Below are 27,734 nucleotides of genomic sequence, written 5' to 3'. Positions count from 1 at the left end.
CTTGTGCTGTGCTGACAGGCCAGGGCTGGATGCTCTGGGGCCCGGCAGCATCTTTGGCTGCTGGATGACTCTACCCGGAACACATTGTTTTGCTGTGTCACTGCCAGCTCTGGGAGTGCCAGCTAACCAGCCACTCTCAAGAGGAGGCCTCTGATCTGCCTTGCTTAGGGTTTCCTTCCTGTCCCTGATCAGTCATACTTGGGGCTGAATCTGACTCAACTGTGGTATTAGGGCCTGGGAGCCCTTGGACCAGGTCTTCTGCACGGCCTGGGTTAATTTGTATCCACAAATTCCCCTACAGTGTTTGGACCCAAAGAGGTGGCTTCAGATATGGAGTCAAACCTCACACCACAGTCACTGTGGGATTGGCCCATCCCTGAATTTGCCCCGAGCACCGGGGTGGGATGATTGGCCTTCATCTACTCAAAGCCCACCCCTAGGCATTAGGGTGAGGCCAGTGGCAAAAGATAAATTGAGGGGCTGGAGTTGCCCCAGAGTTGGCACAGGGTTTGCCTAGCACACACAGCTCTGAGCTAGAGCCCCAGTGCTGTGTAAGCCAGACCTCACAGCACACACCCATAATCCCAGCCTTCAGGAGGTAGAGACAGGAGAGTCAGAAAATCCCGGTCGTTCATCCTCTGCTCCGTATCAAATTTAAGAGCAGCCTGGCTTTGTGGGAATTAGTCTCAAGGAAGGAAGAAAGAAAGAAAGGATGGAGGGAAGGAGGGAGGGAGGGAGGGAGAGAGAGAGAGAAAGAGAGAGAGAGAGAGAGAGAGAAAGGAAGAGAGAAAGAGAAAGGAAAAGAGAAAGAGAAAGAGGAAAAAAAAATCCACAAAACCAAAACCCATCCGGCGTAGAGATAAGTTGATCGTATTAGCTCTGGGCCACTTACCAGCTTCAGTTCTCCTGCACCCCTACAGTGAAGATTTAGGGCTCCAGAGCCTAAGGGACTGAGTGCAAACCCAGATCTGCTGTCGATATTCTTCCCTGAATAAGTGAATTGACCTCTGTGAGCCCCAGCTTCCTCAGGGTAAAATGATCTCTAGGTCCCCTGCTGGTGGGAGCCTCTAGGTGGCCGTGCACTGAGGTCCTTCCCTCCTGACACCTCTCAACTCTGTCTTCATCATCTCTGTCTTCTTCACCATCGTCATCTACCAAGGCTGTGACCCACACTTGTACAGGGGCGGGAGAGACGGCTTAGCAGCTAAGAGTGTACACTGCTTTTGCAGAGGTCCTGAGTTCAGGTCTCAGGACCCACGTCAGGTGGCTTGCAACCAACCGTCCCTCATGGTCACATAGGCTCCAGCACCCAGACACCACACAAAACATAATTAATAATTTTTAAATATCTGTCTTAGTCAAAAACCAAATGTACAGGTATAGCACCCTTCCCCCCAGGGAGAACAGCTTTTCCCATCTTCCAAAAGAGGACATTTTCCCTCTGGTGAGCTAGGAACTTCCTGGCTACCTCTATCCGTTCCCCCTGATGGGGCTATGCTGGACGGATGGGAATGACAGCCCTGTGAAAAGTACACCATGGAGTCATGGAGTTGTGTAGGAGATGATCCTTTGCACTGTCACCCCCATCTAAATCCTAACATCCCCCTACCTCCAGGCAGCCTTCCCTGCCTGTCCCTGTCCCTCCTGGGTGGCCGCCCTGTCCAGAATCGGCATCCCTGCCCCCCTCCTTGTTGAATCCCAGGAGGGATCTTGCTGACCCAGAGACTGGGAGCTTGCGAGACAGACACAGCGGGGTCCCCTCTGCTCTTCTGCTGTCCCCGCGAATGCTGACACAGCACTGGAGCAGAGAGGGAACACTGATGCCCGTGGAATTCGCTCCTGCAGGTTCGAGAAGATGGTGAGCGGCATGTACATGGGGGAGCTGGTCCGGCTAATCCTGGTGAAGATGGCCAAGGAAGGCCTCTTATTCGAAGGGCGCATCACTCCAGAGCTGCTCACGAGGGGAAAGTTCAACACTAGTGACGTGTCCGCCATTGAAAAGTAGGTACCATCGGGGGCATGGAAGGAAGGCAGGGGCCTGTTATCTCTTGAGACTAAACAAGGGGAGGGGGTTTCTTATCTCCATGCACCAGGCCTCCTGGGCCCATCTCCCCTTCCCCTCAGATGAACACTCCAGCTGGTCTCCCTGCCCGCACCTTCTGGTCATTAAGAACAGCCCAGGGGACTGGAGAGTTGGCCTAGCATGTTCAGTGCCCAGCACACACATGGCAGCTCACAATAATCTGTGTCTATTTCCCGGGAACCAACACTCTCTCCCGGCTGCTGCAGGCACAGGCGTTCTTGTGGTGCACAAAACACCCATAGGCATAAAAATAAATAAATGTAAGAAGGAAAGGATTTAGCACAAGGGCTTTATGGATGATTTTCTTGTGCGGTTTCAAAACCAGTCCCCTCTGTCACTCTCACCATACACAAATACACACACTCACCATGCTACACAGATATCACATATGTAAACACACACACACACGCCACACGCACCATGATACACAGACATCACATACACAAACACACACACCATATACACACACACCATATACACACACACTATACACACACACACACTATACACACACACTATACACACACACTATACACACACTATACACACACTATACACACACACCATACACCCACACACCATACACACACACACACACACACACACACACACACACACACACACACACCTCTGGGTAAGATCTGGGTCCAGGAAGCAGATGACTCCAGTGTTGAGCCAAGGGGCTGACCAAACCTGGGCCTGGGAATTCTTGGAATTCTCTATCATGGCCGCTCCCAAACCATGTTCTAGGAAGCCTAGAGGTGTCCACTCAATGACTGGAGGGTTTTATGGGAAATAATAGTTTATAGTATTCATTATTTAGAACACTAAAGAAGCCTGACCACTGTGATTAACCCATCATTCCCCAAAACTTCTTTTGAACCCAAAACCTCTCCCGGCTTCCACATGTTCTCTGGAAGTGTTTGAGGAACACTTGTTAATAGTCCAGGCAGCATCCTGCCCTCTGCCCTCTGCCCTCTGCCCTCTGCCCTCTGCCCTCTGCCCTCTGCTGTCCCATAGGATTCTCAGAAGCCACCATCTTGACTCTGAGGAGGGCACAGTGTGGTGCAGTCTAAATGAGCCCCATGCTGTGCATGGCTACCATTCCACCATGTTCGAGTCCTACTTCAGGAGGAATCACATAGCCACGGAAGGCCATCAAGGACACAAAGACATGAGGCATCTCACTGCTCTGGGCCACTGGTCCCCATATGAGTCACCCCCACAGTGTGTCCTCACTGGTCCTGAGGATTTACATCAGGGCCAGTGGAGCTTCACTAGCTCTGACAGCTCGATGCACGGCCATCTCTGTGGCTGAAGAGGCTGCTGGGAGGGTCTTAGTCAGGGCCTCTATTCCTGCACAAACGTCAGGACCAAGAAGCAAGCTGGGGAGGAAAGGGTTTATTCAGCTTACACTTCCACACTGCTGTTCATCACCAAAGGAAGTCAGGACTGGAACTCAAGCAGGTCAGGAAGCAGGAGCTGATGCAGAGGCCATGGAGGGATGTTACTTACTGGCTTGCTTCCCCTGGCTTGCTCAGCTTGCTTTCTTATAGAACCCAAGACCACCAGCCCAGGGTTGGCACCACCCACAATGGGCTGGGTCCTCCCACCTTGATCACTAATTGAGAAAGTGCCTTATAGCTGGGTCTCATGGAGGCCTTTCCTCAAGGGAGGCTCCTTTCTCTGTGATAACGCCAGCTTGTGTCAAGTTGACACAAAACCAGCCAGTACAGAGGGTAAGAGCTTATTCTCTGCCCAAGCTGTGCGTTGGAGTTTGATATAGGGTCATTCTCCTTCAGCCCCAGCCCCGAGATTCCGTGTGTGTGTGTGTGTGTGTGTGTGTGTGTGTGTGTGTGTGTGTGTGTATGAGTATAAGAGTGTGTATGTGTGTGAGAATGTGTGTATGTATGAGTGTGTGTGAGTTTGTGTGTGTGTGTATGAGTGTGTGTGAGAGTGTGTATGTGTGTGAGAATGTGTGTGTGCGTGTGTGCACATGCGTGCGCATGCTGTAATTTAACCTTAGAGTCATTGGCAAAGTCAAGAGAGCACCTGCCTTCTTCATTTTGGCCTGGTTCTACCACTGGGTCTTTGGTTACTGAGAACCATAACTATAATGCAAGGGGGAAAGGACAGAGACAGACAGGCAGACAGGAGAAAGATTGTTTTAAAACCCTGTATAACGGGGTTGGGGATTTAGCTCAGTGGTAGAGTGCTTGCCTAGCAAGCACAAGGCCCTGGGTTCGGTCCCCAGCTCTGAAAAAAAGAAAACAAACAAACAAACAAACAAACAAAACCCTGTATAACAACAACAGAACAATGCAGTACATCTGAGTGAAACCAACAGAAGATACACAAGACACATGCAGATAAATTAGAATTTTACAGACAACATTGGTATATATGTGTAAGCAAGTCAGATGCTCCATGAGGGGAGGGTCCCCTCAGCTATGTTAATTAACCCCCAGGTAAAACAGCTCTTTTTTTCAGCTCTCACCACAGCTTTCACCACATGAAATCTCCCCTTTCGAAGGCCTGGCATGACATACCTGGCCTGGTAGCATTTTCCCACCAGCTAGATATTTCTCATGCAAGAGCACCCACCCCAGGCGTTCCACAGAGCTGCTCCCATGCCAGGCTGGGCAGTGGGTTCTGTCTTCCCCACCATTGCCTCCCAGCTCTGATAACCTCTCCACAACCTGGCGTGAGCCTAAACTCTAACTCTCTCTCTCTCTCCCTCTTTCTCTCTCTCTCCCTCTCTCTCTCTTTCTCCCCCCTCCCCTTCTCTCACTCTCCCTCCCCTCTGTCACTCACTCTCTGTCTCTCCCCCTCCCCCTCCCCTCTCTCCCCCTCTGTCTCTCTCTCTCCCCTCCCCCTCCCTCTCCCCTCTCTATCCCTCTCCTCTCTCCCCTCTCTCACTCTCTCTCTCTTTCTCCCCCTCCCACTTCTCTCTCTCCCCTCCCCCCTCCCCTCTCTCTTTCTCTCCCCCTCCCTCCCCCCTCCCTCCTCCCAGGGATAAGGAAGGCATTCAAAATGCCAAGGAAATCTTAACCCGCTTGGGAGTGGAGCCGTCTGATGTTGACTGTGTGTCGGTCCAGCACATCTGCACGATCGTCTCCTTCCGATCAGCCAACCTGGTGGCCGCCACGCTCGGTGCCATCTTGAACCGCCTGCGGGACAACAAGGGCACACCCAGGCTGCGGACCACGGTTGGCGTGGACGGTTCTCTCTACAAGATGCACCCACAGTGAGTCCACCCCATCTGAGGCCAAGGCCCTTCTCCAGAAGGCAGACTGCACGCCCAGGGTATGGTTTGGGAAGATAAGACACGGCCTGGTTCTGGGAAGCAAGGCTAAGAGTTGCTCGTCTGGGACGCCTCGCCCCCAGGTGCCTTCTCACATGTTCACAAAGCTTCTGCAGTCCACTTTGGTCTCTTTCTCCCAAGGTGAGATAGAAGTTTCTCCAGACAGGAACGTGAGGTGTAGTGTGTCTACAAACAGGCTGCGTTATATCCCTTTACTCCACTAGAGCTGGAACTTGGTCATAGGTATTCTGCATTTTTTGTTTTGGTAGTTGTTACTGTTACTGTTACTGTTACTGTTACTGTTGTTGTTGTTGTTGTTGTTGTTATTGAGACAGTGATGTAGCCCAGGCTGGCCCAAAATTTGCTGTGTAGCAGAGACTGGCCTTGAACTGATCTTCTGGCCTCTGCCTCCAGGATGCTAGGATTGTAAGCGTGTGCTGTCATGACTGGTGGCATCCAGGTCCTTGTCTCAGAAGCTTCCGATATGAGCCTCAGACACTGCTGCTTCACATGGGCACGTGTCAGCTCCTGCCATCCGAGAGCCAGAGATCATCATAAGTGATCTCTACAGACCGGGAGAGGCTTTTCTGCTGAGCTGCCTTCTTGCTTGCTGATGGTGCTGGCCCATCCTGAGCTTCGAAAGTCTCCTGGGCCCTAGAAAATGTGGCTGAAACTTTTGAAATGGTGGAAACTAAATTCTGAGCCTTTGCTGAGGTGTAGCAATCTCTGCCCAGGGCGTTGGTTTTTGGCGTTGGTTTACAAGACCAAAGCTCGAATTTGCAGATTTGCAGCCTTCCCACTGGGGACGCTTGCACAAATGCATGGACGTAGTTCCCGGAGGCCAAGGGGGCTAGCCTTACGCTAGCTGGGAGATGCCAGCCTCCAGGTTTACAATTTTGCTAATTTTTTTTCGTATTTTAAAGATATTTGAAAGAGAAAATCAACCATTCCTTTCTTTATCCTTTCCTTTTCTTTTCGGTCCCCTTAAGAAGCAGCTTTTTCTTTGGAATTCTTGGCTAATTTTTTTTTTTTTGACAAGAAAGCCTCAAGGTTTATAGCGTCACATTAAAACTTGTTAGGGCTGAGCGTGGTGGTCCCATTCCTTTAACCCCGACACTGGGAAGGCAAAGGCAAACTCCTTGTGAGTTTGAGGCCAGCCTGGTATAACTAGTGAGTCCCTTATCTAAAAAATAGGCCAGGCTGTCACTGTAGCTAGTCGTCACTACAGTCTGGTGGTGTGGAGTATCCATGCTGGACAGCATGCTGGGGTGGTGTTGGTGGGTTTCCCTGCTCCAAAACTACTTCTGTTTGAACCTTTACCTCCTTTTAATAACTTAGTTCTATTTGACGTGCATTAGTGTTTTGCCTACACAATTGTCTGTTGAATCTCCTGGTAGTGTAGTTACAAGCAATTAATTGCTGGGAATTGAACTCAGGACCTCCGGAAGAGCAGCAAGTGCTCTTAACCACTGAGCCATCTCTCTTGAACCCACACCTTCACATTTTAAAGAGTAAACTTGACCTGGCCTGATGGCTCAGTCGGGAAAGTGAGTGTTACACAAGTTGGAACACGTGATGCGCCTCCCTAAGGACCCAAGACAAGTACAACTGCATGTACCTGTAGTAGCAGGGGGAGGGTAGGGACAGAATTTCCCCGGGGCCTGCTGGCCAGCCTGTCAGTGAGCCCTAGATTCAGGAGAGACCCTATCTTTAAAAATAAGGTGGAACGCAGTTAAGGAAGTTGCCTGAGGTTAACCCCTGACCTCCAGGCCTGTGCTCACACGTGGGTTCATGTCTGTAGACCTGCTTGTGAGTCCTCGTCTGGGAGCCTGTGCTCGAACACAAAGACTAACTCAGAACAGGTGTTTCCTATTTCAGAATTACTAGCAACTTGAGGCCATTTACAAGAGTTTCAAAAAGAATAGAAGTAGTTCTTAAGCCATGCCTTGGAGGCAGTGACTGTTGGTATTTTGGGGAAATGGCTTTTCCTGTTTCCTTTGGCCTGCCGCCATCCAGACCTGAGACCACAACCTCTGTCTCAGGCTGGCCTAAGCTTTTCTTCTAGAGAAGGGGAAGAGCCAAGTGAAATAAAAATCAAGAACCAAGAGGGATTCTTGAGCTCTGCCTCTGAGTCAATGCCTGTGTGGGCTCCTTACTAAACCTGTTCGTTTCCCATCACTCAGCCAGACGCTGGTCTGCGTTGAGTCCAAGGTCAGTACTGGCTCAAGGTCGCTTGCCACAGAAGCAAGAGCTGGCATTCACCCTTGTTTTTGGATCTGACTCTGAAGTGCTTGCCTTTGGCCCCTGTGGTGCTATAATACAGCCGAGAACAGAAACACCCCCGACCCCCTCTTTGGTCATTTAAAGCAGAGGTTTTTTTTTAATCGGTTATTTTATTTATTCATATTTCAAATGTTGTCCCCATTCCTGGTCTCCCCTCCTGACCTCCTTCCTGTCCCATCTCCCCTCTGCCCTGAAGTGAAGTCTTGCTATGTAGCTCCATCCTGCTTAGAACTGACTCTGTAGCCCAGGTTGGTCTGGATTTAGCAGTCATCCTGTTTCACACAAAGATGGTCTGTGGCCCTCAAATTTTCTTGTAGGTAATAAGCATAAAATAACAAGCCTCTCCCTTTTTTGTTGTTATTGTCTTAAGCAGTTTCAGATATGTTTTTAAGTGTTACGCATTGTTTGTACAGCAGGTACCTAGAGGCTGCATTAGGAAAATAACAGAATAGAATTAAAGCGTTCTGACCAGAGGGAGAGTCCCCAGCCGCCCCCAGCTGTCCCCAGCAGTCCCCAGCAGGTAGCCTGATCCAGCCCGCCACGCTCACCCACTTCCACTTCCTCCTGCAGGTACTCCCGGCGGTTCCACAAGACCCTGAGGCGCCTGGTGCCTGACTCCGACGTCCGTTTCCTCCTCTCAGAGAGTGGCAGCGGCAAGGGGGCCGCCATGGTGACGGCAGTAGCCTACCGCCTGGCTGAGCAGCACCGGCAGATTGAGGAAACCCTGGCCCACTTCCGCCTCAGCAAGCAGACGCTGATGGAGGTGAAGAAGAGGCTACGGACAGAGATGGAAATGGGGCTGAGGAAGGAGACCAACAGCAAAGCTACTGTCAAAATGCTGCCTTCTTTTGTCCGGAGCATCCCGGATGGGACTGGTGAGGGCCTGATGGGGCTGCCACACTTCTGTCCCAGGAAGTGGGTCGGGTAGGGATGAGTAGGGGACATATTGGACTCTCCTGAGGATGCTGTCGGATTGGCCATGTCTAATTTTACAAGAGCTGGCATCTTACACAATCCAGTGTGTGTGTGTGTGTGTGTGTGTGTGTGTGTGTGTGGACTTAGAGCACTTCAGTTTTCCTCCCAGGCTAGTGTTCTTTGTAAAACATTGTTGGAACTGCACAATGGGAAACTGGCATGGCAGTACATACCTGTGCTCTGAGCGCTCAGGAGGCTCTGGAGTTCAAGGCCACACTCAGCCACATTGTGAGTTCGAGGCCAGCCTAGGCCGCATGAGTCCAACCAACAGAAGAATTCACATGGTCCTCATCTTTTAAGTAGTGTCAGGGTATGCATGAGGGAGACAGACCTGGGGCTTCGCATCCCTGAGTGTTCTACCCCTCACTGAGGCTAATTCTGTGGCCACACTGGAGAGATTCTTGGGGGCACCCTCAGAATAATGATTGTGTGGTATAGAAAATACATCCTCACCTCCATCAGCATCTGCTTGGTGAGGCAGAAGTGGGCCAGGGTGTCCTCAAATTCAGTGGTGTTACTCAATCACCGTTCACTCTCGCCCACGGTCAGCAGGTCAGTGGGTCAGTGGGTCAGTGGGTCAGTGGGTCAGCTGTGTGATTGCTAATCCAGGCCAGGGTCTGCTGATCTCTGTTGGAGGTCAGCTGAGAAGCCAACTTCAGTCTTTATACCCAGCACAGGGTGGCTGGCCATGGGTTTCCCACCCTTGGGTCACTGTGGCTCTACTACTGGATAGAAGCAGAATCTGGAGGCCAAGGCTAGGACTGGCCCAGCTTTGCCTATGCCTCTCCCTCTGGGTCCCAGAATCCAAAAAGAAGAGAAACAGGTTCTTCCATTTTTTCAGTAGCAAGAACCATACACCCAGGTTGAATGGTGGTGGCACACACCTTTAATCCCAGCACTTGAGAGGCAGAGGCAGGCAGATCTCTGAGTTCGAGGTCAGCCTGGTCTACAGTGTGAGTTCTAGAACATCATGGCTACACAGAGAAAACCCCGTCTTGAAACAAAACAAAACAAAACAAATAACAAAGAACCATACATCCACATTGCAAAGAGGGAAGCCGGGCTGTGGTCATTTTTAGATTTATACGTTGATACAAATTATGCAGTTTTATATGAGAGTCACTAAAATGAAGATATTGTCAGGCTTTTAAGAAACGGTGAAGTTAACTGTGACAAGTAGAACCCTCCTGGGGCCACCGTTCTGATGCCAGACCAGCTTGTGACTGAGAGTCTAGACCATGCTGTATACCCCAGGGACAATTCACAGCAGTCCCCGTAATGCTGGATGGGGGACTTCTGGGGGTTACTGGCCACCAAGATGCACTCAGCCACCTGAGGCTTTCTCTGTGCCCTTCCTTGTGACAGAACACGGTGACTTCCTGGCCTTGGATCTTGGAGGAACGAATTTCCGGGTTCTGCTGGTAAAGATCCGCAGTGGGAAAAAGAGAACAGTGGAAATGCACAACAAGATCTACTCCATTCCCCTGGAAATCATGCAGGGCACCGGGGATGAGGTGAGGCGGGCACAGCTGGCCAGTGGCACTGGTGGTCATGAGATAACGCGTGTCTGCCATATCACGCTGTAGCTACGGCCCCGTGGCCCTAAAGCATCAGGGCCTTTGAGCCCGTGATACTCCAGTGACCGAGAAGTTCCTGGAGAAAGTGTGCGTGCTTGTGTGTGTGTGTGTGTGTGTGTGTGTGTGTGTGTGTGTGTGCGCGCGCGCGCGCGCATGCTGAAAGTGTGAAACCGAAGAGAGCCTGGGTAATCTGTTCCCTTTCTCTTAAAGCTGTTTGACCACATCGTCTCCTGCATCTCTGACTTCCTGGACTACATGGGGATCAAAGGCCCCCGGATGCCTCTGGGCTTCACCTTCTCATTTCCCTGCCATCAGACGAACCTGGACTGTGTGAGTCTCTTTCCTGTGGACCCAACAGTGTTGGGTTCGGGTGGCTAGGGTTTTTGCCCATTTCAGTGACATCCCAAGATGTCTAGGACAGCCTTACATGCCTCATGGGTCACCCTCTCCAGAGCGTCCTAAGACTCTACTCTTCAGCCATTGCTGAAAGGAGCTGTCTTCATAGATGGTGGTGGCAGCACTCTTAATCCCAGCACTCAGGAGTTGGAGGCAGGCTGATCTCAAGTTCCAAGCCAGTCTGGTCTAGGCTGTCTAGGACAGCGAGGGTTACACAGAGAAACCCTGTCTCACAGAAGCCAAAAAAACAAACAAAAACCGGAGCCATGGCTTTTGAGAACCTTTGGGGCCTCCGGGCACAAAGAATGACCTTCATTATAGAATTTGTCACACTTAGTGGCTCACCAGCTCCTCTTTCCTTCCTCCTCAACCCCATCTTCCCCCTACTCCTTTAAGCCCAGGCTGGCTTCCCACTTGCTCTGTGGCCATGGCCTTCTCTTCTGATGCCACTGCATCCACCTCCGAGATGTTGGCATTGCGGGCATGCGAGACCTCACTGGGCTTTTGCCCACACCAGGCAAGCACTCTGCTGACTAGCTACACCCTCAGCCCCTGGCGGCTTTCCTTTTGGCTGCTTGTATGGCAAGATGCTGGATGCCCCTAGGCCCTGGCACAGTGCCCTGTTAGAACAAACCTTTAGTAAATACTTAATCTATGGGACGAAAAGGGTCCCAGATGGGGGCGTGGGTCTCCCCCACCCCCGTAACAAACTAAGGTGTGGGTACAGGGTGGAGGGTTCCTGTTAGATCTCAACCCAGGACAAATCTCGCTCTCTACCTGTGGCTTCTCCCACACTTTTCTCCCTACCCTCTCTACCCTAAATCTCCTGGGGGCTGGACTTCCGTTCTCCCTCCCCCAGCTTGATCCCTATATATCTTGGTTCTTTAGGCTATGCCAGGCTCCTTGTTTTGGCTGGTGACTCCTCTCTTGCTCTCCTCCCTTTCTCCTCTATTGGTCTTGTCTAAGTCTGCCTGCCTGCCGTGTTCAGCCTGGGCTCTTCCCTCTGCTTTCTCCCTTAAGTCTACAATAAAAACCATCTCCACACTTTAGGAGTAGGCATGCCCTCCTCTTTCTTCTTTCTTATTTTCCATCCAGTTACAGTTTCTGTCCTTAGGGGGGCTCCTATGTCCGTGCCGGCATCAGAGGCACGAACCAGGCACTCTGCCACTGTGTGGGAAGGGCCAGGCGTGGGTGGACATATTGTGTGCAAAGAGGGAGAAGGTGGCACAGAATCCCTGAGGGAGGAGCCAGCCTATCTGAAAATATACAGTTGGCCATGCATGGTACAAGTGGAGACACGGCCAGGGAGGGGCCTGAGGGATGGTTTAAGGCCTGATTGGCAGCACCAGAAGAGCTAAGTAAGGTAATATCAGAAAAATTCCAACCTAAGGAGGTTTACTACAGCCATGAAAACACAGGAATTAAATAATTTCAGACAAGCAACATCAAAAGGAGGGAAGCATACATAAAGAGAGAGAGAGAGAGAGAGAGAGAGATGCTCACACATATAGACATGCACAACTCTAAACATTTTTTAAAGGTTGGGGCTTATGTTGCCCAGGCTAGGAATCTGTTACACACATTCCTTGTGTAGCCAAGGATAGCCCATAATTTCTAATCTCCTGCCTCTATCTCCCATGGGTTGGAATTATGAATGCCTACTATCATACCTGATTTGTGCGGTACTGGGGATCAAACACACACACACACACACACACACACACAGCACTTTTCCCCAAGAGCGTATAAATTCTATAAAGTAACAACAGGCTTACTACAATTTTGCATTCCTTTAAACAAGTCCACAACCAACCTTATGTGCCTCCGTTTCTCCATCTGTGAAGTGGGTTTGGAAAGCAGATGTCTGTGGGGATGGTGGGAGAGGACCAGCCCACAGGATTCCACTCATGCTTTCTTGTACTGAGTGTGATGCTGGCACAGCAGCCTCTGTGGTTACTGCCTGGGAGGTGGGGTATCACAGTCTCCTGACCGCAGAGTGGCCTGAAGGTTCCTCACCTAAACTCTCTGGGTGCCTTTCCTCTTTCAGGGAATCTTGATCTCATGGACAAAGGGTTTCAAAGCCACTGACTGTGAGGGCCATGATGTAGCCTCCTTACTGAGGGATGCGGTGAAGAGGAGAGAGGTAACTTGATGTTCCTAAGATAATGTCTGCCTTTGGGGAGGGGTGTTACAAAACTGAAACTTGCTTTTTCTGTGAATTATTGGAATGCCGCAGAAGCATGTGATTTGGAGGTCGTATGCCCGCCCACCACCCACTCCAGTCACTGCCAGCGTTCTAGTGACACTGACACTTGTCCCTTTTGTATCATTAAGGGATGACATGGGGCTGGTGAGATGGCTCAGCAGCTGCCACCAAGCCTGAGGGCCTGAGTCTGGTTCCTAGGACCCACATGGTGGAGGGAGAGAGTCCTCTCCTGTGGTTTATCCTTTGGCCTGAGCACACGTGCTGTGGCATGTGTATGTACACATACTAAACAATGGTGAAGAATGGTCCACTCAGGGAGAGAGAAAATCATGACTCACAGGGACAGAAAGATGGAAAGTTTCTGACAGTGCACACACCCGGGACCCGCCAGGCTTTTCAGAGTGCAGGCCTCCGACATGGATGGCCCCGTTGGTGGGAATAAGCTTATAGGCAGTGTTGCCACTTAGTGAACACAGTCAGGAACTCAACCCTGCTTCCCAGAAGCGTGCAGTCCAGAGCCTGGACTAGCGGGGCGCAAGCCAGGGCTAGCTGTCCCTTCCCTACATACGTGTCCCTTTCTTTTCAAAGGAATTTGACTTGGATGTGGTGGCTGTGGTCAACGACACCGTGGGCACCATGATGACCTGTGCGTATGAAGAACCCACTTGCGAAATTGGACTCATCGTGGGTAAGTGCCGTCAAAGGGTCTCTTCTCTAGGAAGGGGACACTGGCGTTTACTCGTTTTTAGAAACCCAGCAGCTCAGTCCTTAGTGGGGAAATGGTTGATCCGTGGGTACCATTTTTACCCCCTCTAGCACTCTGTATGGAGGCAAGCTGCACCCCATGATGGCTGCACATCCATTAGGATTGGACCGTCCGTCAGTGAGCTCTCCAGGAACGAGGCACAAAAAAGCTCATGTGTTCTGGGTAGATGGAGTGGGGTGGCTGAAACCAGACCATGTGCAGACTCAAGGGCTAAAAAGGAAGTAGAGACCATCTCCACTCCTGACCATGTTGTAGCTAGCTGGGAAGGGCCAGTCTGCTCTGGGGCACCATTCATGGTCTGTAGCCACCGTCTAAGTGACCCCAGCCCTGTAGGTTGTTTTCTTGTGTTCCAAACATATTAGAGGTCTAGACCTCAAGAGGATTAAACCCTGTGTGTGTGTGTGTGTGTGTGTGTGTGTGTGCGCGTGTGCGCGCGCGCGTGCACACGCGCGCACTCATGCGCTCATGTGATGTATGTACAGTGTGCGTGCAGGAGTGCATGTGCCACACAGTGCCTATGGAGGTCCAAGAACCACCTTAGATATTGGTCCTCACTGCCACCTGCTGATATAATAAAATAACCTAACAGAAAAAACCTAGGGGAAAAAGGATTTATTTTAGCCCTCAACTCCAGGTTACAAATAGGCAAGAACCTGAAACAACTAGTCATATTGTAGCCATAGTCAAGAGTAGAAAGAAATGAATGTACAGACTCACTTGTTTGTGCTCAGCTTGATTTTCCCCCTTATCCTGGTCAGGACCATCTCCTAGGGGATGGTGCTGCCCACAGTGGGCTAGGATTTCAACTAACATAAGATTCTCCTTCTACCCAATGCAGACAGCCCCTCCTCTTCCCAGGTGATTCTAGGCAGTGTCAAGTTGACAGTTAAAGTTAACCATTGCACTCCCTAAACACTTTCTCAGTCACTTCTTGGACACCTTGAGATCATTTTTTAGCGTCTGAAGGTTGGGATGGGCCTCACGCAGGCTGCATGGGGGAAGCTTTTCTATGTGTTATGAAGCCACTTGTAACCACCAATGAAACAGAAAATCAGGAAGCACAGCCTGATAAAAGGAATTCAGCTCCTGCCCCTGAGATTTCATTCCTTTCTTCCTTTTGGCAAAGCGGCCTCCACCCTGCCCTGCCCGGCCCTGTCTTTTGCCCATGTAAAGCTTAGGCGGGGTTTAGGTGAGACCTGCAGACCCAGCATGACTGGGCATATTCTCATTGAGGCCGGCCTCACCTTCCTTGCTCCAGAGAGGAGCTGCTGCCAGGATTCAGCCAACTTTCCCTTGCCTCTGTCAACCAACCTCTTGGTTCAGAATTCTCATGGCCAGGGAATACAGTTTGCGTATTTCGGCTTTCTTTGCATCTCTGTTTCCCATGGCTCCTTTTCTTTTCCCCCTCCTCTTTTGTACTTTGGGTAGAAGGGAACCGAGAAACCAAAAAGAATCCAGCAGTGGTAAGGGTAGGATGGGGAGCCTTACCCTTGAATTGAGGGAAAGCTTGCTCAGCTCACGCCTGCAAGCTTTATGGCGAGTGCAGTTGATAGGAAGCAACATCTCTGGGAGCCTCACTACAGACCCCCTTGAGTCATGGAGTGCTAATGGGAACGTGGCCGCTCCGGGGTATGGCTGCAGAGAAGGCCTTTATTGTAGGGATGAGGGAGAGTTCAGCCAGAGGCATCTGGAAGAGGCCAGACTGAACAGGGCTAGCAGAATAGAGACTGGGCCAGGAGAGGTGGAGGGGGGTCAGGGGAGAGCAGGAGAGGGAGAGAGGCCGAGGGAGGGAGGGTTGGAGTGGTGGGGGGGAGAAGAACACTCAATGGACGAGATGGCTGAGTTATATAAGAGAAAAGCTGGGGGAGTTATGGTTAGGGGGCGGGGTGAGAAGTGTGGGAGGAGCCACAGGTACTGGGTGAGACTTGTCCTGGGTTCTTTGAGACTTAGCAAAGATCTTCATAAATACAGGCTTCAGGGCATCTGTGGGAAGAGTTTTCAGTCTCCGCAGTAAGAGAAGTCCAGGGACCACAAGCCAGAGGTCATGGTGTTAAAACTACTGTACAGCAGGCTAGCAGCGGGGGTCTCAGCGGACTGAGGGCAGGCTAGCAGCGGGGGTCTCAGTGGACTGAGGGCAGGCTAGCAGGGTGGGGGTGTCTCAGTGGACTGAGGGCAGACTAGCAGCGGGGGGGGGGTGGTCTCAGTGGCTAAAGGCACCTGTTGCCAAGCCTCATAGCCTGAGCCCAATCCCCAGGTTCACGCTGCAGTAGAGCGAGAGAACTGAACTCCCCTGCAAGGTGAATTCTGATTCCATATCCGTGCAGGCTCATACATGTGTGTACACTCACAGTTTCAAAATAAAGTAACTAAAAAATAGTGAAAATAATGTGCCTCCCATTTCGGGTCCATAGCCCCTTGTAGGCTAAAACTGCACCAACTTGTGCTCCTTCCCAGTCTTGGGGGATACTGAGTAAGATACACTCTAGGGAGGTCAAACGCGGACACCAGAAGCTTCCCGGAAACCACACACCCACCCAGAGGAACTCTCCTTGTCCTAGAAGCAGCAGATACTCTATGGTGTCTGTGCGCTGTTTGGTTTTATGTTTTATGTCAATTTGACCCAAGCCAGAGGCATCAGAGGACTGAACCTCAACTGAGGAGATGCCTCTGTAAGATGAGGCTGTAGGCAAGCCTGTGAGGTATTCTCCTAAGTAGTGATTGATGGGGGAGGGTTCGTCCCGTGGTGGATGGGGCCGTCCCTGGGCTGGTGGTCCTGGGTTCTATAAAAATGCAGGCTGAGCAAGCCATGGGGAGCAAGCCAGTAAGCAGCACCCACTCCTCCATGGCCTCTGCATCAGCTCCTGCCTCCAGGTTCCTGTCCTGCTTTGAGTTCCTGTCCTGACTTCCTTTGGTGATATTTAAGCGTAAGCCAAGTAAACCCTTTCCTCCCCACGTTGTTTTGGCGGTGGTGTTTCAGCACAGCAATGGTAACTGTAACTAGACAGTCTGTGGTACCAGCAAGGCAAGGAGCTGTTGCTTAGAAAGGTGGGATGTGGCCCCGCACTCAGATGCTCGCTGACTAGATGTAGTCACCACAAGTGTACGGGCAAGGTATGAAAGTAGACCATCCTCTGGTTACTGTGTGTGTGTGTGTGTGTGTGTGTGTGCGCGCGCGCACAGTACCTCCTGTGTTGTAAAAGCATATACCAACATAAATGCAGCACTGTCTGAACCGGCTGACAGGTTAGACTTTAGGCAAAATGTAAATTAATCAAAGTTGGGCCTCATGGGTCGGCCCCACCCACCACGGGCTGGACCCTCCCCAATCAATCATTACTTGAGGATTGCCATAAGTTCAAGGCCAGCCTAGTCAACATAGTAAGTGCCTGGCCAGCTAGGGTTACATAGAAAGACCATGGGTTTTGTTTGTTCCTTTGTTTGTTTTAAAGATGATCACTCCATCCCTCTTTATAGTTTACCTCAGACTTGCCATTTAAGTTTCCCTAGAAGCAATGAGAAGACAAAATGTTTTGTTGATTTTCAAGAAATAGACCCAGCTGGATTGTAGTAGCCCATGCCTTAATCCCAGCACCTGGGAGGCAGAGGCGGGTGGATCTCTATGAGTTCCAGTCCAGCCTGGTCTACAGATCACGTTCTAGGACAGCCAAGGCTAAACAAACAAAAACAAACAACAACAACAAAAACCATCCAAAACTATAGGGCTGGAGAGATGGCTCAGTGGTTGTGAGCATTGGCTGCCCTTCCAGAGGTCCTGAGTTCAATTCCCAGCAACCACATGGCAGCTCACAACTGTAACTAAAATTCCAGGGAATCTGACCCGCTTACCCAGACGTAGTGCAAACACCAAATGTACATTTGAGAGAGAGAGGGAGAGGAAAAGAGTGAGAGAGAGAGAAAGAGAGAGAAATATATGTTGAGTAATGATGGTGCACACCTTTAATCCCGGCGCCCTGCCCAGAGGCAGCGGCAGCAGATCTCTGAGTTTGAGGCCAGAGCGAGTTCCAGTACAGCTAAAACTACATAGAGAAACCCTGTCTCAAAAACCAAGCATATATACATATACACACAGATATATGTATTTATGTATGTATATACCTCACACATACACACACTGGTGAGGACTGGGGATGTAGTTCAGTTGGTAGAATGCAGTCCCTTCCTGCCAGGGGTCAAGGATCATTGTAGAAGGGGTGGGGGAGGCGGGGCAAGAGATTATAAGAGCCAGAGGTGGTCTAGAAAAAGCCTTTTGTACATATGACAGGGCAGTTGCACACATGAAATTGGAGGCTCTGACTGCAGGCAGATCCTGTGCAAGATCAAGGAGGACAAATCCCAGCGTAGATCAGGAGAGGGTCACGATCCCACCCCTAGCTGAGGAGTTAGCAGCCCCTGACAGCTGCTGCGGGAAAGAGAGTCAGTTTTTCCGTTCTCTTTGGAGATGGGGACCCCGAGAACCTCCCTGTGCCCCAGACCAGGTCCTAACCCACACGCAGGCAGCATTAGTTGCGCTCAGTGGGTATTTTTAGAGGGAGTCACATAGACTTGAGTGGGGAAAAATGGTAGAGGATAGGGAAAGGGCTGGAGGGGAGGGGGTGTATTTAGTCCGAATCTGTGTGCCTATGACCATTTAAAAGTCGTAATCAACCTTGCCCTGCATCAGAGCTCTGGGTGTGAAGTGTCTGGTGTGAAGTCCCCTCTCCTGTCATGTGAGGGCCGGCCCGGTGTGAAACACCCCCGCCCCGCCCCCACGGCGACCCCCACGCCAGCCCCACCGCTGTCCTCTTCCCTGGTGTTTTAGGGACGGGCACCAATGCCTGCTACATGGAGGAGATGAAGAATGTGGAGATGGTGGAGGGGAACCAGGGCCAGATGTGCATCAACATGGAGTGGGGCGCCTTCGGTGACAATGGGTGTCTGGATGACATCAGAACAGACTTTGACAAAGTGGTGGACGAATATTCTCTAAACTCTGGGAAACAAAGGTAATGAGCCCGCCAGGAGGGAGTCTGCACAGGGCCTTGGAAGTCCACCCCTCTGGTATAATCGGGTTTTCCATTTCTGGAAGTGACTGAGACAGTGGACACGCCGCCTCGTTTGCCCTTCAGGGTCTGAAAGAGGGAGACTCCCTTCTCACGGCAAGATCCTGCACCCCCTTGTGGCTCCTCAGAGTTTTGCAACTCAGGTCACAGACTGGTTCTGAAATGGCAGTGTCCACTTACAAATGAGGTGCCTGCCCCAGTCGCCCAAGAACGAGGTTCTTGTTCACTGACGTAGCCAGGACGAGATAGTCCAAGTTATGTGCTTTGGAAAATAAATCGGCTTCAGTTTAATCCTGAAAGTGTTGCGGCTCTCCCGGCTTGCCCCACGCCGTGCTCAACCAGAATTCTGTTAACGACAAAACCATCAAAAACAAACCAACCAACCCAAACCATCAAAAAATGAATATAAAAACCAAAGAGCCTTCTCTCTCTACCCATGTAAGACTCCGCTGAGATTTTTGCTTAGTCTGGAACTGCTGAGGGCCTACTGTGCTGGGCTGTGACGTCTCATCGAGACACCCACTCCCTGTCTTCCCAGGACCAGGAGTCACTGTGGTGGTGGTGGTGGTGGTGGTGGTGAGAGGGAGGGAGCCTGTGTGCGCTCTGTAAAAGGGTGAGGTGTGAGAGAGGCTGGAACAGGAAGAGGACCAGGCTGCAGTGGTCCTCTCTGGGTTGTGGCCTGTGGCTAAGAGCAGAGTAGAAAGGGCCAGACAAAGACAAGGAAGGAGGCCACCTAACACAGCTCTGTGGCTGCTGGAGGCATCAGTGTGGGGAGGGTGAAGGGCTTCTTAGGTCTCCGTCAGCCCCGTCATCGAGGCACAGGACAGGCATGTGACTGAGATCATATCCTCGATGGGGCTGTCATGGGTCTGGAGTGACTGTGGGCCCGAGGGCGAGTGGTCCTCCTGCTTATCACCCTCCCTTCCTCTCGACTCAGGTTTGAGAAAATGATCAGTGGGATGTACCTGGGTGAGATCGTCCGTAACATCCTGATTGACTTCACCAAGAAAGGCTTCCTCTTCCGGGGACAGATCTCCGAACCACTCAAGACCCGAGGCATCTTTGAGACCAAGTTTCTCTCTCAGATTGAGAGGTGAGTAGGGAGCGGTTTTGAGCGTCATTTTGCTTTCGGCGAACTCCAAACAACTCTGACTTTACAGGACTTCCCTTAGCATAGCATTCTTGAGGTTCATCCACATTGGTCCCTCCCTTTTAGGGCATCCATTGGATGCCCCTATCGAATTTCGTTTTCCTGCTTCTGCTAGCGTCTGGCAGCTTGACTGGTTTCCACCGTTTGGTTCCTGCTATGTCTTGTCTCATGCATATATTCACAAGTGGACTGGCTGGTCCCTATAGGAATTCCCTTTTCAATTTCCTGAGGAACCACCATATTGATTTCCAAAATGGGCCCCTCTATTTGTCATTCCCAGCATCCTCACATACGCTGCCACTTTCTGACAGACAGAAAGACAGAACAAACTAGAGCTCCTTAAGTTCTGTAAAGTTTTAAAGATTGGCATTTGGGGGAGGGAGGCAAATAGTACAATGAGGAAAACATTTACTTCATGCCAATGGCAGAAGTATGGTGGGAGGTGGGGAGCAGATCCCAATAGTTCCGACCCCATGGACCTCTCTGCCTGACTGTGCTTCCAGGAGTGCCTCAGTTCCCCAGGGCCTCATTTCCTGCTCTTTAAGATGGGGATGATGAAAGCTTAGTGTAGGAGTTCTGGCCAGAGGGTCAGGAGTTGTAGGCCCAACTCTTCTACGTAGTGAATTTGGGGCTAGCCTCGGCTATTTGAGGCCTTGTCTCAAATGCAGACCAAGGTAGTGATTGCATACATGCAGTGCATATACAATGCATAGCCTTGAGAAAGGCTAGCCAGTCTCATCTCAGCTCTTTCAGTTTACTGGGAGAAGGGAAACCCCTGGGGTACACTAGGTTGTTCACATGACCCTTTAGCAAGGGAACAAAGGCCATCGTGGCTGACACAGAATGCAAGGTAAGCCGAGGTATGAAAACGAATGGCATTAAAGGTTACTCTGTGTGAGAGTGCGTGTGTGTGTGTGTGTGTGTGTGTGTGTGTGTGTCTACGCATGTGCTGTGCCACAGTGCATACTTGTCAGAGGACTTCTCTCACCTGGCAGAGAGGGGGCCGCTCCATGGTTTCAGGCTAGCCTCTGCTCTTGTGTGGGGGATGCTTTGGGCATCAGATTTAGTTCACTGGGCGTTCATAACCAATGCTGTCCCCATTGAGCCATTTCCCAGCCCTGCTGTCATCCTTAGGAATATTACAGTTTCAAAGTGATCCTTTCTACATGGGCAGTGTGGGAAGGTGGGAACTAGTTGAGTCTCTAGGTCACCTTGGGCAACCCTCTCTCTCAAACAGAAGAGGAGGAGGGAGAGAAAAAGAATGTAATATTGTTTCCTGGGATCACTAGGATTCGAGAGAGTTTTAATTTTTTCAACTTTAATTTCTGTAGTTAAGCATGTGGTACTTCTGGACTCATTAAAAAGTTTAAAGCAAGCTGGGTAGGTAGCACTGGCACAGGCCTTTAATCTCAGCACTCTGGAGGCAGAAGCAAGCAGATCGCTGAGACCTGAGGCCAGCTTGGTCTATGGAGTAAGTTCCAGGACAGCCAGGGCTACACAGAGGAACCCTATCAACAACAACAAAACCCAGAACAGCAGCCCTCAATCTTCCTAACACTGTGACCCTTTAATACAGTTCCTCATGCTGTGGTGACCCCAACCATAAACTTACTTCCGTTGCTCCTTCGTAGCTGTAATTTTGCTCCTGCTATGAATCATAATATAAACCTGTGTTTTCTGATGGTCTTAAGTGACTCCGGTGGAAGGGTCATTAGACCTCCAAGGAGTCATGACCCACGGGTTTAAGAATCACTGGTTTAAAGCAATGTGCCGAAGAGATTAGTGCTCATTGGCTGAGAGCAGGTCGAGCTCTTGCAGAGAACCTGAGTTTGGTTCCCAGCCCTCAATTCAGGCTGCTTAGAGCTACCTGTGACTCCAGCTTCAGGGGCTCGGACGCCTCTGGCTGTCGCAGGAACGTGTAACTCCAGCACAGACACACACAGTTATCAGCCAAAGGTGGGAGAGATGGCTCTCACCTCTTCTGACGGTCCACAGTGTGAATTTCAGCACGCACAATCAAGCACGTCATAGCTTCCTGTAGCTCCAGATCCAGGGGATCTGACGCCCTCTTCTGGCCTGTTTGGGCACCCATGGCATATACATAGACACACTACAAATGTGTGTGTGTGTGTGTGTTCTTTTAATTTAAAAATCTATTCAGAAGGGGAATAACCCCCCTAAGACACCATTCACAGACAAGCCAGAGTACTTCAGACCGTCCTTTGCTTCAAAGCTTCCGTGGGCCGGCTCCATCCAGCTCACTGGCTTTTGTCCTTCACAGTGACCGGTTAGCGCTGCTCCAGGTGCGGGCCATCCTTCAGCAGCTGGGTTTGAACAGCACGTGTGACGACAGTATCCTGGTCAAGACCGTGTGTGGGGTGGTGTCCAAGAGGGCGGCTCAGCTGTGTGGTGCCGGCATGGCCGCCGTGGTGGAAAAGATCAGAGAGAACAGAGGCCTAGACCATCTGAATGTAACTGTGGGAGTGGATGGGACGCTCTACAAACTTCATCCACAGTGAGTATGGCTTCCTCCTGGCTGGGGAGTTGGTTGATGGTTACAGAGTGTTGACATAATTCCTCACAGAGGGAGGCACAGCAGCCTGAGGCATTTGGGGACAGGAGCCTGAGGCCATGAGTAGCCCTAGTATTTGAAGGGACTTCGGGGAGATAGAGAAGGGCTTCAACTGAGTCAGCTCACACTGTCAGGAGGTAGGACTCCCCCTGCTTCCTTTTGGCCCTCTGAGGTGTATATGCAGTTGTGTTATGTGTGTACACATTGGCCAGCTGTGCTTGGTAAAAAGAAATTCAGAACCAGCAAAGTGAACTGTTGTCCCTTAGAATAGGAGCAGTGTAGGCCCGGGCTCTGGTGAGGAGGAACCTTATCAGAGTTGTAAACCCTGTACTTGAACCCATCATATGTTCCAAAGCTGGGACCGTAGGGACAGTGACCATGCCTGAACAGAAGCCCCGTGTATTAGCATTCTATAGAGGAAGGGAACCGACAGAATGAATCTATATTAAAAGTACATCCGGGGTTGGGGATTTAGCTCAGTGGTAGAGCGCTTGCCTAGCAAGCACAAGGCCCTGGGTTCGGTCCCCAGCTCCAAAAAAAGAAAAAAGAAAAAAAAAAAAAAAGTACATCCGTCTGTCCAGCTAATCCCACAATGGCTGCCTCTCAACATAAAGTATCTGAAAGTTGTTCAGTCCAGGGGGCTGGACATCTCAGCTGGTCTTCAGTCTGCATTGGAATCCCGAAGTCGTCAAACCGGATACCAGTGAAGGGATGCCTCAGCAACAGGGTGGATGAACTTGCCAGTGGGAGGGGTGTAGGGGACAGGCAAAAAGCAAAAGCTTCCTTCCACGACTTTTTCTGTGTGCTGTCACCAGAAGATGTGGCTCAGATTTAGGGGGAATCTTCCCCGCCCTCTCAAATCATCCAGGCAAGAAAAAATCCTGCATAGGTGTGCCCGATGCTTGGGATTGAGTTAATTGCAGATGTAGTCAAGTTGGCAACCAAAATTAGCAATCACGCCCCCTTAGCAATAAAAAGAACACAGTTAGTTACCGGAGACCATCTCAGCCAAACCGGGCCACAGGCTGACCCAGTGCCCTGGAGCCATCACTCAGAAACTGTGCCCATCAGGGTTGTGGCTCAGTGGATAGAGTGCTTGCCCCTCCTTATGAAGCTCAGGATTCTCCCCACAGCACAACATAAGCCAGGCATCTGAGGGGGTTTGAAGCTGCTCTGGACTGCCATTCTTCATAGATTCCAGCTCCTGACTGGACCAGAATTTATGTGTATCGAGTGTCACCTATCAGTCCTAGCCACGTTATGATAGAATTTTTATACAACTTTTTGTTGTGTCTTTTTTTGAGGCAGAGCCCTGTAGCTCAGGGTAGCCTCCAACTTAATATGTAGCTGAGGGGGTCACCCTTGAATTTATAGATCTTCCTTACCTCCATCTCCTCCGTGATGAGAATCAGATTCAAGGGCCTGGGCCTCCTGAGAGCTTAGGCAGGCACTCTACCGTCTGAGGTGTCACTGAGCCAGCTGGGTTTACAGCCCCTTCTCACCCCTTTCTCTAGCACATCTTTCTAATTTCAGTTAGAAATTCTCCCAGTTCTCGAGCCTCATCTTCTACTGACCTCCCCTCCCCCATCATTCGCCTTTTCAGCTTCTCCAGAATCATGCACCAAACTGTGAAGGAACTGTCACCAAAGTGTACCGTGTCCTTCCTCCTGTCTGAAGACGGCAGCGGCAAGGGGGCCGCCCTTATCACAGCTGTGGGCGTGCGGCTCAGAGGAGACCCTTCGATCGCCTAAAAGCCAGGATCCTCCCAGCCCCCAGCCCGCCACCCTTCCAGCACTCCTCTCTAGAACCGACGACCACACCCCCGTGTTCCACCCAGCAAGCCCCGCTGGGAGACCCAGCGCCAGCGCCCACTCCGCCGCAGCAGAGGGAGGAAGGGGACCGCAGTAACGGAGCACCACGTAGAATACCACCCAGAGCGCGTGTGCTGTTGATCTGATCTCTCGCCTGGACCCCTAATCCCTGCCCTGCCACTCTGCATGATTCAAGTTCGACCTGGCCATGCATTGCCCATGCGTGAACGTAGCGGCACCCGCGTGCGTCTACTGCAGATGTCCAGCTAGGAAAGAGTCCCCTCTCTTGGACAGTCTTCTGGGCCCTTCCAAGCCCATCCGTGGAGTCGCCTCTCCTCCCCTCTCCCCCGTGTGAAGTGTGTTATCACCAGCAGACACTGCCGGACTCCTGCCCACAGGGGCGTGGCCTGAAGGGCGAGTGTGGACATGGCACTGCTGTTCCGTTCCCTTCCCCTCCCAGCACCCGCCGCAGCCTGCCATCCCGTCTGGATGTATCGATGCCACAGAATTGTGAATTGTGTGTCCGTCCGTGGAGCCAGTCCTAGCCACATTATTGACAGTCTTGCATTTTGTTTTGTCTCCTGGTGGTGGGGGTGGAGGTGGTAGGGGTGCGCTAAGGTGGGCAGTCCTGTGGGAGAACATCTTGCTAGAAGGAACCAACCCACGAAACAACACCATCACTGGAATTTCCCATCGCTTTAGTGAGCCATTGTTGTACGTCTAGTAAACTTTGTACTGATTCAAGAGTCTGAGTGGTGTTTGCTCGGGGTGGGGGTGGGGGGCTTAGCATATGGTGACAGCCAGACTAGAGGCTTTATGGACTCATGGGTTAGGGAGAAAGCTTAAAAGCGTCCCAGGTGTGTCTGTAATCCCAACACTTGGGAAACAGAGGAATGAGTTCAAGACCCTCCTTTGGCTAAATAAGTTTCAGGCAGGCCTATCCCAAATGAAATGAAGCAATAGAAATAAGTCTCCAGCCCCCAGAGTTGGTTCAGACAAGGGCTTCTCTACTTCAAAATGTCACACAAGTAGCCTTTGGCCTGATATCCCAGCACCTGCCTTGAGCTTGCATCCTAAGCCCCAACCTCAAGGCTGGAAATGATCATTCTCTTTACTTGTTGGTGAGCAGTGAACTTGACGACCTGGGGCTGGCTGGGTTAGTGAGAAAGCAATACAGGCTTTCGTAACCAGGGTGTTGGGTGTCCAGGGGTTTTCAAGGTCTGCCTTGGGTATTCCGTAGACCTTCTGGGGCCTCTCCCTTCTCCCTATTGGTCCTTTTTAGATAGCCACCCTCATGCCTTCCCCTGGCAATGTTTTCTGGACTAGAAGCTGCCATTTCAGGGAACCTGCCTTCCCTTTCCTGCCTACCTATGTTCCTCTAAGGCCCTTCATGTCCCTCCTGCTCAGAGATTGACAGATGCTGCGAGAGGGCAGCTTAGGGGGAAATGGACTCTGTGTGTGGGTGTGTGACAGACAGACAGGAAGGCAGGCGTCTGAAGCCAGTACAGGGGATGCTGCAGTAAAATTACAAGAGATGTGGCCATCTGCAGGACCGAAGAAGTAAAGAGAATCAGAGGCCATTACAGTAAGGTGAGTGTAGGCCAGCCTGGAGTGACCATTCCACTTGGTGGCAATCAGCTGAGCAAAAGCTCTAGTTGCCAATAGGAAAACAGAACTAGTCAGTTGTGCAAAGCCGGGAATCTATATTCTTTGGAAGCCCACAACCCTGAGGAAGACCCTCAGTTACCTTTTGGGATGGTTTGAATATGCTTGGCCCAGGGAGTGGCACTATTATGAGGTGTGACTTTGTTGGAGTAGGTGTGTCACTGTGGGTGTGGGCTTTAAGACCCTCCTCCTTGCTGCCTGGAAGCCAGCATTCTGTTAGCAGCCTTCAGATAGCAGCCTTCAGATGAAGATGTAGAACTCAGTTCCTCCTGCACCAGGCCTGCCTGGATGCTGCCCTGCTCCCACCTTGATAATAATGGACTGAACCTCCGAACCTGTAAGCCAGCCCCAATTAAATGTTGCCCTTATAAGAGTTGCCTTGGTCATGGTGTCTGCTCACAGTAGTAAGACCCTAGCTAAGCCGCCTTTTTTTTTTTTAAAGATTTATTCATTTATTATATATAAGTATACTGTAGCTGTCTTCAGATACACCAGAAGAGGGCATCAGATCTCATTACAGATGGTTGTGAGCCACCATGTGGTTGCTGGGAATTGAACTCAGTACCTCTGGAAGAGTAGTCGGGTGCTCTTAACCGCTGAGCCATCTCTCCAGCCCCTAAGACGCCTTTCTAGCTCTGCCCTTCTTAGGGCATTCAAGAAGTTCTCTGCCTTTCCACAGAGATAGCATGCCCTCAAGGTACCCTTCAGGATGCCCCGTCCTTGGGCAACACTCATTACCAGGTAGGCATGTTGTGTTCTCTTTCCTTTCCTGTCCTGGTCAAGTTTGCAACACATGAGGCATCAGTCTAGAACAACTGGTCTAGGATCTCGCTTGGCCCAGCCAACAAATTCTGCAAAAGTACTTCTGTTTCTTTTAAACACAGAATCTCATTATGTAGTTCTGGCTGTCCTAGAATCCATGATGTAGACCAGGCTGGCCTTGAACTCACAGACCTGCCTCTGCCTTCCAAGTGCTGGGATTAAAGGGATAACTCTACCATGACCAGCTTCTGCAATTCTCTGAATGTTTGGGACTGTGTCGGAACATCAAGGGCTCTGGTATTGCATCAACATATGTTCTGACAGCCTTCTCTAGTCTCTGGAGAGAGGCAATAGAAGATTCATTTTCTCACTGGTAAATGGCCATAAGCTGAGAGTAATTAAGATTTGGTCTTGGCTTTCCCAAAATCCCCACAAGTAATCTCAGTTACCTATGGTGTCTGTGACATCCCTAATGGACCAACCTGGGCTCCTACCGGAACCTGAGTCTGTGAGTCTTGGCCTGGGCCATGTGGGAGTCAGAACCAATGGCTATTGCCTTTTCCACTGCCCTCTTTTTCCACTGAGATCAAGGTCTGATCTAAGACAAGTATACCATCCTTCTGGGCCATGTAGTAAAGACTGTTTAAAAATGGTCTACATCATTTCTAAACCTGTGGGTAAAGACTCCTTTGGCAAATCTCTATCCCCCAAAATATTTGCATTACAATTCACATAACAGTAGCAAACTTACAGTTACGAAGTAGCAATGAAGAGTTTATGGTTGGGAATCAGCACATACATGAGGAACTGTTGCATTAGGAAGGTTGAGATCCACTGGTTTAGACATGCCTTTGGGCCTGTTCATTTTGGTCAGGATTTGTAGCAAAACCACCTTAATTCCGGCTCCATTTGTTTTCTTTTGTTTGAGACAGGATCTCACTATGTCGATCTGTCTGGCTTGAAACCCACTCTATAGAACAGGCTGACCTTGAACTCACAGAGATCCACCTGACTCTGCCTCCCAAGTGCTGGCTCTCCCTAATTTCTTTTTAATTATCTTTAAGATCTGCTAATGAACAAGCTCTGTGAACCTATATGGGTCCTAAATCTCCCACCATCTGCAA

General features: G+C 50.7%; 1 protein-coding gene across 4 annotated transcripts in view; it reads left to right on the top strand.

Moving 5' to 3' along the window:
* Window positions 1-24,927, top strand: part of Hk1 (hexokinase 1) — a 101,594-nt gene extending 76,667 nt beyond the window's left edge. For 2 of the 4 annotated variants that reach the window (XM_087596863.1, XM_087596864.1), the window contains 11 exons: window positions 1,846-2,001; window positions 5,097-5,330; window positions 8,241-8,545; window positions 10,011-10,159; window positions 10,433-10,552; window positions 12,666-12,761; window positions 13,413-13,512; window positions 18,410-18,593; window positions 19,588-19,743; window positions 22,082-22,315; window positions 23,976-24,927. In XM_087596863.1, coding sequence (XP_087452989.1) covers window positions 1,846-2,001; window positions 5,097-5,330; window positions 8,241-8,545; window positions 10,011-10,159; window positions 10,433-10,552; window positions 12,666-12,761; window positions 13,413-13,512; window positions 18,410-18,593; window positions 19,588-19,743; window positions 22,082-22,315; window positions 23,976-24,123 — 1,882 coding nt within the window. In that variant the 3' untranslated portion in view covers window positions 24,124-24,927. The remainder of the gene's footprint in view (window positions 1-1,845; window positions 2,002-5,096; window positions 5,331-8,240; window positions 8,546-10,010; window positions 10,160-10,432; window positions 10,553-12,665; window positions 12,762-13,412; window positions 13,513-18,409; window positions 18,594-19,587; window positions 19,744-22,081; window positions 22,316-23,975) is intronic. The other 2 variants (NM_001393711.1, NM_012734.2) reach the window with 1 other exon arrangement.
* The last annotated feature ends 2,807 nt before the right edge of the window (window positions 24,928-27,734 follow it).

Source organism: Rattus norvegicus, chromosome 20, assembly GCF_021556685.1.
Source record: "Rattus norvegicus strain SHRSP/BbbUtx chromosome 20, alternate assembly SHRSP_T2T, whole genome shotgun sequence".
Taxonomy (NCBI): Eukaryota; Metazoa; Chordata; class Mammalia; order Rodentia; family Muridae; genus Rattus; species Rattus norvegicus.
Note: the sequence above shows the minus strand (reverse complement) of the source record. Positions and strands in the feature narration are given on the sequence as shown.